The sequence below is a fragment of the Podarcis vaucheri genome, assembly GCF_965113315.1.
Source record: "Podarcis vaucheri genome assembly, chromosome: 1".
In the NCBI taxonomy this organism is placed as follows: Eukaryota; Metazoa; Chordata; class Lepidosauria; order Squamata; family Lacertidae; genus Podarcis; species Podarcis vaucheri.
The window spans coordinates 85,570,367-85,584,468 of record NC_138759.1 but is presented as its reverse complement, the minus strand read 5'-3'; the positions used below and the strand labels follow the sequence as shown (position 1 = coordinate 85,584,468).

The following is a 14,102-nucleotide window of genomic DNA, read 5'->3' as shown; positions in this document are numbered from 1 at the left end:
TTGTAATAGGCCGTCCTTGTTCTTCCTTGTATTTCCCTCAAACCTCGCACAGCCACATAGATAAGAAAAGAAGAGTTGTTCCATTGTCTGGAGAGGTCACTTCCTTTTTCACATGGGGAAGCCATTTTCAAGGGAGCCCAGCAACGGAAGTGCACAGCAGTACTGAGGCAGCACAGGGTGTTGAAATTTTGCACCTCTAACAATTTTGCACCCAGGGAAGCCGTCCCTGTGGCCCTCCACACACTTTGCCGCTGGAGAGGAATGTCAATGAGATGCTTAACGTTTCCTCCTCCAATCTAAACCCCTCAGATATAAGCTTTAGAAACTCCTAATGTTTGTCAAAAAGAAGATATGAGCGCTCCTGAATTCTTCTCTGGCTCTTGCCCCAAGGGCCCTGTATGTAAATTGGGATTCTTCCCCATCACTGTGCAGTCTGCTTGTGCCAAGTTGCCAGGAGGGATTTGGTTATCAAACACATAGCCTCTTTCAGCCTTCGTCAAGGTTTTGTAGAAAGCTCTTGTGCTGGCCATTGGCTTCCACTAGTGACCAGTGCTTCCACTTACTCACCAAAACCAGCACCATTTGCTGCGCCTAATACCCATTTTTTATTTTTAAAACATCCTTCAAATGCTGGCCACTTCTTGCTATGTCACTGCAGCAAACCTCCTCAATCCCCCTTAAGTTAAGGTTCCTGCATCTTTCCCCCATCTTTTCCCTTTTTAAAAAAGAATTCACTATCAAATCTTGCTGCAACTTGGGTCAATGGAATCTAAAAACAAGGCAGAATTGGGTTGATGTTCTGCAGTATGCTGTTTGCCCTGGTGTTCCCCATATTCATTTGTGAGGCTGCTGTGGAAAATAATGAAGCGCCGTCATACCATGGATCTCAAATGCCTCGGCTCCCGAACAAATTGGCTTCTAAACAATTGAAACTCATAAGTCAGTGTTCTGGTTTTCAAATGATTTTTGGAAGCCGAACATCCAGCACGGCTTTGGTGGCTTCCAATTGGCTGCAGGATTCTCCTGCAGCCAATTGGAAGCTACGCTTTGGTTTTTGAACGGTTCCAGGAGTCAAATGGATTCTTTTCGAGAACCAAGGTACAATGCAAATTGCCCTTCAGCAGGCAAGCTCTCTTCCATTTGCTCATAAACATGTTTGTTGGATGGAGGTCATAAAGAGAGAATGCAAAAATATTGTAACTGGGTGTTAACTCGCTCCCTTCAATGCCCAGATATGCAAATGTGTCTCTCACTTCAATCTGAGTTTTCCCCCTTTTTGGTTGAATCCAGCTGCAGTACCAGATAAAAAAACATGAAGCAAATAAACTGCTTATCTGGTGATTTTAAATCTCCATTTCTGAATTCCTAATTACAATCACACAAAACTTGAAAGATCTAGTGCAGCATCATCAGAAGTCAACCTCCCCAGCTTTTGTGAAAAGAAACCAAGCTAAATTCCAAAAAAAAATTCCTTGCTTGCAGAGAATGGAACTGTCCATAGATATCATCTGGCTGCCAAAAAATAAATATCCTAAGCACTCTGAGAATAAATCAGGCTAGGAGTCTGTCAGGGAACTGACATCAGAGGAAAAGGAGGTGGTAGGGCTCCCAGAGACTGGGAGAGACTCAACAGCCAAAGCAGGGACCAGCAGGGGGAGCGCGGGGTCTCTGGAGGAGGATCTCAGTAATACTGAGAGAGACGCAGCAACGCAGGCAGGAAGCAGGGGAGAGAAAGGGGTGAGAGACACTTCCAGCGAAAATAGTGGGGAGGTGTCAGAAGCAACTGCAGGGAGACCCATGCTTCGTCGGAAGCTGTCACGTCGTGAGTCCAGGAGACGTGTTTCCGTTAAGGAACTTCTTTGTTGGAGGCGTTTCCGCAAACAGCCACTGTCGGACTCTACTAGTGACTAGAGCAGACATGTCTGAGGAGCTCTGTCACACACAGAGGCTTGTGGGGCCGCACAAACTCTGAAGGGGCACAATTTCAAGCACAAGCAGCTAATCAACCCCTTGACAGCAGTCCGACAGTCTCTGTACGCTGCCTGTGCAGGAGAAAGCATCATGAGCGACCCAGCCGGAGACGGAGCCGGAGGAGCAGGGGGTGGAGCCGGTCCAAGCTTGGAGGAAAGATACCGAGCGTTGGAGGTCCAACTTGCGCTGCAGACGGCGAGGCTCGAGGAGAGGAGGGCTCAGGATGCTGACAAAAAGGGGAGAACCACTCAGTTCCCCAGAAAGGTACCAGGATTGGTGCAGAAGTTTGGGGGGGACCCCAAGGATTACCATGCCTTTAGGACAGAGATGCAATATGCCCTGAATGTGCAGTTTGATGAGTTCCCTGATGACGAATCGCGAGTTGCTTTCGTAATTGGGCATCTTGAGAAGGGGGCGCGTGACTGGGTTCGACCCCTGATGGCAACGCACAACGATATCCTAAAGGACACTATGAAATTCTTTCGTGCAATGGATATCATGTTTTCCAGCGATATTGAGGAAGGGGTGGTGCGCAGACAGCTAATGGCTTGCAAGCAGGGAAGCAGATCTGTCCGTGAGCACTGGACTGAATTTACCATGCTGATTCACAGATTGGGGTGGGATTTATCGGCAGCACCCATTCAGATGCTATTTGAAGAAGGTCTTTCTTCGGCTGTGAAAGACGAGCTGTCCAGGAGCCCCAGGGCGGTGTCTATGGATCAGCTGACCAAGTCTGCGCTGACCATTGGAGCGCGCCAGGAGGCAAGAGCCTTGGAGAGGCGGGAAGGGAGAGGGGAACGTTGGAAGGAGTTACGCATTCCAGACATTCCTGAGCCAGCTTTCCCGCCGGCAGAGCCGATGGAAATCGGAACAGCCCGCGCGCGCGCAGTTTCAAAGCCCAGTGAGGGGGCGAAGAAGGAGGGAAAGGGAGCCCGGAAATGCTATCTCTGCCAACAGCCAGGCCACTTTGCCAGAGTCTGCCCCCAGAGGAAGGAATGGCAAGGGATGGTGGGCGCAGTTGAGGGGGGAGAGCAGGGAGAAACGGAGCAGGTAAAAGCCAACGCCTGGTTGCCACCGTCAGGGCACTGCAACCAGGCCAAAGAGCAGTGAAAGTGCCCGTACCAGAAGCTCCGCGACCTGCTCTAGTGATTGAAGTGTCGCTAGAGCTGCAAAATGGACACCCCCTAAAAATAAAGGCGCTGTTGGACTCAGGCAGCTCCTGCAATTTTATGAGCAAGGAGTTTGCTGCTGAACACCAGATACAGACTATCCCTTTAAGCAACCCCCTGCAGGTGACCACAATCGATGGCAGGGAGCTGTTGGGAGGAGGAGTCAGCTTGCAGACCGTCCCAATGATAATGAGGGTGGCAAGGCACACAGAACTGATAGCGTTTAATGTGGCCACCTTGGGAGGCGCTCCCATTATTTTGGGAATGAGCTGGCTAGCCCTACATGATCCGCTGGTGGGCTGGCATCAAAGAGTGGTTTCCTTCGGTTCCGCACATTGCTTAGAACACTGCAGGGGGGAAAAGGGGTCAGCAGGGGCCCAAGCCACCCTGGCAGGGACTGAAGTAATGGAGAAGGGGAAGGTGCCACCACAGTATGCTGATCTCAGCGACGTGTTCAGCGAGAAGGAAGCTGATCAACTACCCCCGCATAGGCCCTTTGATTGCCAGATCAATTTACTCCCTGGAGCACAGCTTCCTGTAGGCAAGTTGTATGCCATGTCAGACAGGGAAATGCAGGAGTTGCGAGCGTTCATTGACAAGAACCTGAAGAGAGGCTTCATCCGGGAGTCCAAGGCAGCGGGGGGTAGCCCAGTGTTTTTTGTGGATAAAAAAAACACGGACAAGCCTAGGCTGGTATGTGACTTTCGGCGCCTAAATGCAGTGACAGAGCCTGCGGCTTTTCCTATGCCCAGGATTGATGATATTTTGACCAGGGTGCGAAAAGGAAAGATTTTTACAAAGCTGGACCTAAGGGGGGCGTACAACCTGATACGTATAAGGAAAGGGGATGAATGGAAGACCACCATGTTCACCCCTTTGGGGGCATTTGAATATCTCGTTATGCCTTTTGGATTACAAACAGGCTCCGCGTGTTTTCAAGCTTTCATGAACCACGTACTGGGGCCTTTGCTCTACAAGAATTGCGTGGCCTTCTTAGATGACGTGTTGGTGTATTCGGAGAATGAGGAGCAACATGTGAGAGACGTCAGAGAAGTGTTGAGCAGGCTGCAAGCCAACAGACTGTGGGTGAAACTGGAAAAGTGTCAGTTTCATACCAAGGAGGTGGAATTCCTGGGGTACCGCTTGTCAGATAAGGGGTTGGCCATGGACCCCGGCAAGGTTCAAGCGGTGCTGGAATGGAAAACACCCAAGACCAAGAAGGATGTGCAGAGGTTCCTAGGGTTTGGAAACTTTTATCGTAAGTTCATCCGAAACTTCGCCCACCTGACGGCGCCCATCACGGACTGTCTCAGCAGCAAAAAGAAGTTTGTTTGGACGGGGGAGGCGGAGCGAGCGTTTGAGGAACTGAAAAGGGCCTTCGCCTCTGACGAACAACTTCTACATGTGGATTTACAAAAAAAGCTGAGGGTCGAAACAGACGCGTCGGACAGAGCCATAGGGGCGGTGCTTCTTCTGCAGCCGGGGAAGGAGGGGTCAGAGTGGCGACCGTGTGCCTTCTTTTCGCGAAAGCTGAACAAATCTGAGAGGAACTACACGGTGTACGACCGGGAACTTCTTGCAATTTATGAGGCCTTCCGGAGATGGAGGAACCTACTAATTGGTGCACAACAGAAGGTGCAAGTGTGCACGGACCATAAGAATCTAGAGTATTGGAGAACTGCGCGAGTGCTCAACCAACGGCAGTTGAGATGGGCCCAGGAGTTCTCCAAATTTAACTTTGAGATTTGTTACGTACCAGGCCCGGAGAACGTTAGGGCGGACGCTCTCTCACGCAAACCTGAATATTTGGAGGGAGAGGGTGCACCCGAAGAGACCCATGTCATTCCCGAGGACCGCTGGGTGTGTGGGGCGGCATTGGTGGGGCAAAGGGAGCTGGTAGAGGGAACGGGGCAGGATGAATACGCCCAGGACAAACTCAGGAGTCTCAGGAGGGAGGGAGACAAACCCGGGGGTTTTGAGGAGAGAAATGGGGCGTTGTACTACAAGGGAGCGTTATACATACCTGAAGGGGAATTGAGGGAAAAGGTACTCAAGCAACTGCACGATAACCCCACAGCAGGGCATTTTGGGCAACACAAAACCATGTGGCTGGTTACCAGGGAATTCTGGTGGCCCAAGGTTAGGGAAGATGTGCGGGAGTATGTGAGAGGGTGTGACCGATGCCAACGAGCCAAGGGGGAGAGGCGGGCACCGGCAGGTTTATTAGAACCACTACCCACGCCGGAAAGACCGTGGGAGGCAGTGGCAATAGATTTCATGACTGATCTGCTCAGGTCCAAAGGGAAAACAGCCATTATGGTGGTGGTAGACCTGTTAACCAAGATGGCCCACTTTATAGCCTGCTCACATGCGGTCACAGCAGAAGAAACCGCCAAATTGTTTGTGGAAAATGTGTTTAGGTTGCATGGCGCCCCCTTGAGGGTGGTTTCGGACCGAGGGAAACAATTTACTTCCAGGTTCTGGAGGAAGCTCATGAGCTTATTGCATGTAGAGGTTAATTTCTCTACTGCCCGTCATCCAGAAACCAACGGGCAGGCGGAAAGAGCTAATGGTGTCCTCCAGCAATATTTGAGGTGTTATGTTAATGACAGAGAGAATGATTGGGTGGAGAAGCTGGCGTTGGCAGAATTTGCTTACAACAATGCAGAGAACGTGTCCACGGGGATGAGCCCTTTTTTGGCCAATCACGGGTGTCATCCCCGAGCCTTCCCAGGGGGGGAGGGGGAGAACTGGAGCGTTCCAGCCGCAGAACAGTTCGTTGAAGAAATGGAAGCGATCCATCGCCAACTCCAACTTAATTTAAACCGGGCGAAGGAGGAATATAAGAGGCAGGCAGACAAAACCAGAAGGGAAGGGGAAAGCATTAGGGTGGGGGACCAGGTGTGGCTGTCCACCCAAGGGTTACCATTTAAAGGAGGTTGTAAGAAGTTAAGACCCAAAAGACTGGGCCCATTTGAAGTCACGCAACAGGTCAACCCAGTGGCTTTCAGACTCCGGTTACCGAACCACATGAAGTTGCACCCAGTGTTCCACAGATCGTTGCTGTCACCGTATATAGGGGACAGAGAGGGGAGGGTCAATAGGGGACCAGCGATGGAGGAAAAAGAACACAGCTACCATGTAGCGGAGATTCTCGATTCCAGGTGGAAGGGAGAGCAAGTAGAGTATTTGGTAATGTGGGAAGGGGAGCCGGAGTCGGAAAACACCTGGGTCAGGGCAGAGGATGTAGATGACGAGGTTCTGATTGAAACTTTTCATCAGAGATTCCCTCGTAAACCCCAGCCAGTGGCGAGGTTCCGGAGGGAATACTTCGCCACCACCGACGAAGAAGAGGAGTTGGAGGGGTTCTCTGATTCCGAGGTGGAGGAGGATTCAGCGAGTCGGAACGAAGACCGATGGAGGGAAATGTTCGAGACGTCTGAAGATGAAGAGGATTCGTTTCGGGGTTTCAGCTCCTCACCGCCCAGAGGAGAGGGAGGGGGCGGGGGGGAAGGGGGCCCTGGAGGGGAGGTGGATGTCAGGGAACTGACATCAGAGGAAAAGGAGGTGGTAGGGCTCCCAGAGACTGGGAGAGACTCAACAGCCAAAGCAGGGACCAGCAGGGGGAGCGCGGGGTCTCTGGAGGAGGATCTCAGTAATACTGAGAGAGACGCAGCAACGCAGGCAGGAAGCAGGGGAGAGAAAGGGGTGAGAGACACTTCCAGCGAAAATAGTGGGGAGGTGTCAGAAGCAACTGCAGGGAGACCCATGCTTCGTCGGAAGCTGTCACGTCGTGAGTCCAGGAGACGTGTTTCCGTTAAGGAACTTCTTTGTTGGAGGCGTTTCCGCAAACAGCCACTGTCGGACTCTACTAGTGACTAGAGCAGACATGTCTGAGGAGCTCTGTCACACACAGAGGCTTGTGGGGCCGCACAAACTCTGAAGGGGCACAATTTCAAGCACAAGCAGCTAATCAACCCCTTGACAGAGTCTTACCTGTGAAGAGGACAGATGTCATTCCTAAAGCCCCAAAGTTAGGCATATTGATAGAAAGGCTAATTTTATAGTTGTGAGGTAGCTGCAGTAGATAAAGAATTACTTCCTCTGCAGTATGTTGACATCCTTCATTTGCACATAAACCTGTTTGCTGGATCAGTGCAAAAGAGGTAGAATTCAGAGATACTGTAACCAAGCAAGAACACCCTCCCCTCAATGCTTAGATGATAAATTTGCTTCCAGAGAAATGCACTGTTGATAAATTTGACTGCTAGTGGGGAGTTTAACAGGAATTTTGGATTATATCTGGCTAGGAAATGTATTGTAAGAAACCTTACTTGTGAAGATGATCAATGTCGATCCTAGAGCCCTAGAATAAGGGATGTAGAGAGAAATGCTCATTTTATAGTTGTTTTGCTACCACCTAGTGACCAAATTCCTCAAAGGCATAAATTAAAATACTCTGTATGACATCTCTGCGTAATCACCTGAGGACATACAGCCTGGGAATTTCTTTTACTTTCTACTATTCATCTTTAATTAGTTTCTAACAGAAGTTGCCTCTCTCCATCCAGCCCACAATTCAGGAGGAATCTTCACTAGTTACTTTCCTCTATCTTGTTTTAGAGCAGCCTTTCTCAACCTGTGGTTTCCCAGATGTTGTTGAACTACAACTCTCATCACCCCAGCTAGCAAGGCCAGAGCTAAGGGATGATGGGAGTTGTAGTCCAACAACATCTGGGGGCCCACAGGTTGAGAACCGCTGTTTTAGAGTAAGTTTGTTGCACATTCCCTAAGCTATCAACACTAGTTAACAATACCAACAAAGTCATTGGGACCTGCAGGACCGAAAAGTGCTTGCAACGTGATGATTGTTAGACAGAGCCATCCAGAGCAGCTCATCTGCTAGGGCTGAGCTGCTTCATTAACAGTGCGGGTCACTCCTGTGTACGTGGGATTAGAATCTCACAGTTCAGTATAAAGTTGTTATGCTGTCTAATTGCCCTCACTCAGGCATTGAGTAGGTACTATCTATGTCCAGAAAATGTCAGGGGGCAGGGAAATGAATTCAAATTCAAATTTAAAAGTGAATATCTATAGTGGTCAAAAATGGGCAGTCAAATCCAGATGGTTCTACAGTGGTACCTCTAGTTACGAACTTCATTCGTTCCAGAGGTCTGTTCTTAACCTGAAACTATTCTTAACTAGAGGTGTGCTTTTGCCAATGGGGCCTCTTGCTGCTGCTGGAGCCGCTGGCACACGATTTCTGTTCTCATCCTGGAGCAAAGTTCTCAACTCAAGGTAACTCTTCCAGGTTAGCAGAATTTGTAACCTGATGCGTTTGTAACCTGAGGCAGTTCTACTGTATCCATTTTGATAAAGAGACCAGGACTTGAACTGAGGAGCAGTAATAAAATTCAAATGAACAATCTTAAATCTATTACCTGGCAATAAGTCCATCTGAATTCAACGGGCCTTACTTCTGAGCACACACAATTAGGTTTGCAGTGTCTTAGTGTACACCTGCCTTTGCCAAGAATGAAATATTGCAAAGCAATTTATGTTACAATTTGAGTACACGTTAAGAAATAACAACATTCCTTGCAGAGAACTAAAGTGCATAGCTTTCACAGCAGATGTTGTTGAATGAGTGGATGGAAGGAAATCTGCTTGATAGCCTCTTTTCAAAGGTTTCTTCTGACTCTACTAATCTGCCTCATCATGTTCATAAACCTGATTAGTTGGGACACAAGACAGGGCCTTTTCTACTGTGGCACACAGGTTGTAGATCACCATTTCATAGAGTTGACTACCTCTCTTTCAAGATTTGGGTAAGCAGTGAATAACTTTTTATTTCCTCAAGCTCATTCTGAGTCTTTTCTACATCCAGCTATTCAGCATCAATGAGGCAGTACCAGGCAGAGATTGTTGGAGATACATTATTTGTTAGTGGCACCATGTGAAGCTGTAGATGGACACATGCCAAATATATGGCAATAATGCCAGGGGCGGAGGAAGGGAGGTACAGTGAGGGCGGATCGCCCCAGGTGTCTTCGCTGAGCGGGGTGACATTTGGCAGTCGTGGGCATGCAGCACACCAAATGTTTCACTCTGGCCACATGGGCAGCTCACTCCGCCCCTGGCTGCAGGGCATGTGCGCGCCGCTCTGTGCACCTGAGCAGCTGTCTCATGCCTGGAAGGGCACCCTCCATACCCTGCCCCCCCTCGGGAGTGCGCCTGCCCTGGGCAGTGCGGGCATAGGCTCCATCTCTGAATAATGCCTTGCTGAGGAATGAGCCCATTGTATACGGTGAATGGCTTTTTAAAGATCTACATTATTAATCAGTGCTATTTTTCTAGAAAAATAGAAACTCTTTTGGAACTCAAAATGAACACTCCCTTGTTCACCTGAGGTGCCAGAACTGAGCTCCAGTAAATTCCAGGTGAAAAAAGTCCTGTTATTAATACATGCAAATAGATAATGGTCATGCTGTTCACCCCCTCATGTGACAGATGAGGTAGCATCAAATGACTGAATCTCTAAAATGTGAGTGAGCGTTCACTGAATGCTCACTAACCCCCCGCCAAGCCAAATTGAAATGGCTTAGTTAAATGAGCTGAAAAACTCAAGTAAAGAGGCTATGTGTGTACCTAAATAGACATGGGAACAAAGGATTCACTTTTTTGGTTGCCAAAATTTATTTATTTATTTATTATTAATAATAATATATGTTCATTGCCTTTTACAAAACTTCTGAAAAAGTGACCTACACCATACTAGAAGACAAACAGCTCATTAAACATTTAAAATTCATAACATGGAATAAAACATAACAGTAAAAGTGTTCGTCCAGCAACGCTAATAAAGAGAGGAACATCGTTAAAGGCCACCATTAAAAGTCAAGCCAGGCCACTCTAATACCACATTATAAGTAAATGACAGAGAGTTCCATGTAAACCTATTTCATTCATTTATTCATGTATATGTGCACATACCATTCCATCACCCCCAGGCATTATGACACGAGACAGTAGTGGGGAGAAAGCCAATGAATAATAACTTCTAAACATTGTGATAAGATGTGCGAGGGCAGCCTATTTTGGGGAGAGAGATGGGAATGCTCTATTCAGTCTCCTTACTGGGCATGACCACCATAGTTTATGCACTCGATCAAAAATGTTACTGATGCATACCTATCTCTTAGAACTCACACACATTGCAGTGGGACTTGATATAAATTAATGCACAGAACAATACAAAAATGCCTGCTGAGAAATAAACCCTATGGAGTTTAGTGTGAGCTACTCAAATTAAGAATAGAAGTGTAGCTTTAGCCTGGATCTGACTCACTGAGAAGGAAATAGTAATACGGACTTTGCAATAAAGGATGAAGTAAGCTGTAGGATTGGATTTATTGTTTTGGACGTTAATGTCTTTAAGAGATAATCTTTTCCCCAATCATCCTTTTGAAAGCCTCTTTTACCTCCTTGTTTCTCAGGCTGTAAATGAGTGGATTCAGCATAGGTATTGCAAGGGTGTAAAAAACAGAGATGATTTTGTCCTGTTCCATGGAATATTTTGAACTGGGCCGTAAGTACATGAAAGCAACTGTGCCATAGAAAATGGTGACAGCTGTAAGGTGGGAGGCACAGGTGGAGAAGGCTTTTCGTCTGCCCTCGGCTGAGTTGATCCGAAGGATGGCAACTAGGATGTATGTGTAAGAGACAAGAATGGCCAGGATAGTTACGGATACAATTGCTGTTGAGAAGCTAAAATTAATCATATCAATGACTCTTGTATCTGAACAGGAGAGGCTTAGAATAGGGACCACATCACAGAAGAAATGGTTGATGATGTTGGATCTACAAAAGGACAAAGTAAATATAAATGAAGTCTGGACCGCTGCATTCACACAACCTGTTAGATACGAGCTAGCCACAAGCAAATAACAGAGCTTTTTGGACATGAGAGCAGTATACAACAGTGGGTTGCAGATTGCAATGAAGCGGTCATATGCCATCGCACCCAGCAGGCAGCACTCACAGGATACAGCAATGCAGAAGAAGAAAAATTGCAGGGCACAGCCAGTGAAGGAAATTGTTTTGCTTTCTGCTACGAAGGTCATCAGTGTCCTGGGAGCAATGACAGTGGAGTAACCAATATCTAACATTGACAGGTGGCTCAGGAAAAAATACATGGGAGTGTGGAGCCTGGAGTCAATTGTAATTAATGTTATCATGCCAATGTTCCCCACCAAGATCACCATGTAAATCAGTAAGAACACAGCAAAAAGAAGAACCTGCAGATTCTGGTTATCTGTGAATCCCAGCAAAACAAATTCAGTCATTGCGGTGAAGTTTCCTTCTGACATTTTACTAAGGTGTGCTATCTTCTGCAAATAAAAATAGGAGAACAATGATGAAATAGTATTAGATCCAAACTAGATATTACAGTGTGTACTATGTCCATCACCACCAAAAGCTTCAGGAAGCCACAATTTTAAGTCTTGAAAGAGGAGTGCAACCATTCCATTGCAATTGTCAAATACAGACAAATGACAGCTTCATGAAATGGTGTTTTACGATCAGGGAAAACAAAAAGATCATGTGTGTTAGCTGAAGACATCCCTGTACTCTCCCTGATGTGAGCAACACTCCCTTGTCCTCATATGAACACTGCATAGGTCAAAGAATCAACAATGGTTAATATTCTTATCTCAATGCTCCCCACTAGTATGGCAACAGAGATTACCAGGAATGTTGCGAAGTATTATAAATGAAGTGGGGGAACTGAAGCCCTGGGTGATCAATGAATCCTACAAAACTGAACTAATTTATAATAGTATGCTTTTATTTTACTGCATAGGGATGTGGGTGGCGCTGTGGTCAAAACCACAAAGCCTAGGGCTTGCCGATCAGAAGGTCGGCGGTTCAAATCCCCGCAGTGGGGTGAGCTCCCGTTGCTCGGTCCCTGCCCCTGCCAACCTAGCAGTTCGAAAGCATGTCAAAGTGCAGGTAGATAAATAGGCGGGAAGGTAAATGGCATTTCTGTGCGCTGCTCTGGTTTCGCCAGAAGCAGCTTAGTCATGCTGGCCACATGACCCAGAAGCTGTATGCCGGCTCCCTTGGCCAGTAAAGTGAGATGAGCATGCAACCCCAGAGTTGTCCATGACAGGACCTAATGGTCAGGGGTCCCTTTACCTTTACCTATTTTACTGCATATTGCTCTGAAATGCAACCCAAAAGAATGCCTGCAGCTGGATGACTACCACACTACCTTAAAACGAATTACCACAATTATGCCAACAATATCTCATAGGAGAACACTGTAGGAATGAATCAGCCTCACAAACTACAAGCATAAATTTTTCCACCTTCTGCTGATATTATTGGCGACAGTCCATTCATTTTATGGAACTGGATTATGTCACAAACCTCTGAAAATGAACTTTGACTTTTGACTCCACAGTCCCACAAAAACAAAATACTTAATGGAACAAAGACCTGTAATGGCCAAACTTGGCCCACCAGCAGTTTTGGGACTACAACTCCCATCAGCCCTAGCTAACAGAACCAGTGGTCTGGGATGATGGGAATTGTAGTCCCAAAACTGCTGGAGGGCCAAGTTTGGCCATCACTGAACTAAGGCTTGCATGGTGTCCCAAACCCCGCCCTCTTCTTGGAGGGGGTGAGTGGTAATTTATTTTCAATACAGATCCACATTCTACCACTATGGGAAACTCTTTCATACCAAGGTCCAGCTACTTAGGCATTTTGAGCAACTTGCTTTAGCTGTCTGTACTATCTGGTCTTCATGAAGTGGAATTTTGATTGTCCCTGCTGTTCACTTATTTACAGCATTCTGAGGCGTAAAGGAACCTGCTTGGATTGTGTTCCTATTTTACACCGTCATGCCCTTTCAGTATGTAAGAGTCTATGACTCTAAAGTTTTTTTTGTCTGCCTACCAAGGTGATTGCTGCTCTTGGGAAAGGGGAATGCATGCTCCAAAAAATATGTGAAAAAGCTCACATACATCCCCTTCTTCCCAAAGGCAACAACAATGAAAATAACTATGGAGGGACATACTCCTTCCTTTGGAACTGTGTAAGCTAACAGTAACATTTTTTATAAAACCTCTTGCCCAATATTTCATATTTGTTACGCAGTATGTAAGCTATCCTTCAGCTGCACATGACTATGTTTTCTACAACAAGTCAATGCAGAAAGACTGCCATCTGCATTTCTGCAGATCTCCATGATCTGCTGCTGCTTACAGTCACAGGCAACTAGTAGGCTACATCACATACAGAGAATAAAAAAAGTCTTTTGTCAAAGAAAAAGCCAAAATAAATCCCAGGTAATTGATTTGCCCCCAGATAACCAAGCTGTTGCTAGATCTGACTGCTAGACATAAAAATTCACAAGCACTCTGAGAGTCTATCAGGTTAGTTAACATAGCATATCTCACCTTACCTGTGAAGATGATGGATGTCATTCCAAGAACACCAAACCAACAGTTGTAGATAGAATCTGTCATTTTATAGTTAGTTTAGCATCAACTAGAAGCCAAATCCCTGAAACACATGGGTGAAGCCCATATCATTAAAATGCTCTCCATGACCCCTCAACATAATCATCTGAGAACATGCTATTTGGGAATTCGTTCTTTCCATTCTTCATCTTTAATTGGTTCCAAGCAGAAGTGTTTCATCTCCATTCAGTCCACAATTCAATGTGAATCTTTATTTATTACTTGCCTCTATTTTCTGTCAAATTAAGTTTGTTGATAAACTTGTAAGACAGCCTGGTCCCAATCTTGCCAACTCAACTGTGCAAAGCTATTTCTCATGGGGAAATTTGTAGTATGCCTTTCATAAGAATAGGCTCTTAAAGTATATGGCATGCTGATTCATACTGAAAATGTGAAGTGTGAGCTTCCAGTGGAACATCTTGCATTTGCAAAC

The 14,102-nt window shown here is 46.6% G+C and overlaps 1 protein-coding gene across 1 annotated transcript; it reads right to left on the bottom strand.

Annotated features, from left to right (window-relative positions):
- Positions 1 to 10,573: 10,573 nt before the first annotated feature.
- LOC309517249 (olfactory receptor 5AR1-like) lies at positions 10,574 to 11,509 on the bottom strand (the record flags this gene model as incomplete). Its single annotated transcript, XM_082196391.1, has 1 exon — positions 10,574 to 11,509. One exon carries the CDS (start codon positions 11,507 to 11,509, stop codon positions 10,574 to 10,576), a length of 936 nt encoding a protein of 311 aa, XP_082052517.1.
- Between the last annotated feature and the right edge of the window lie 2,593 nt (positions 11,510 to 14,102).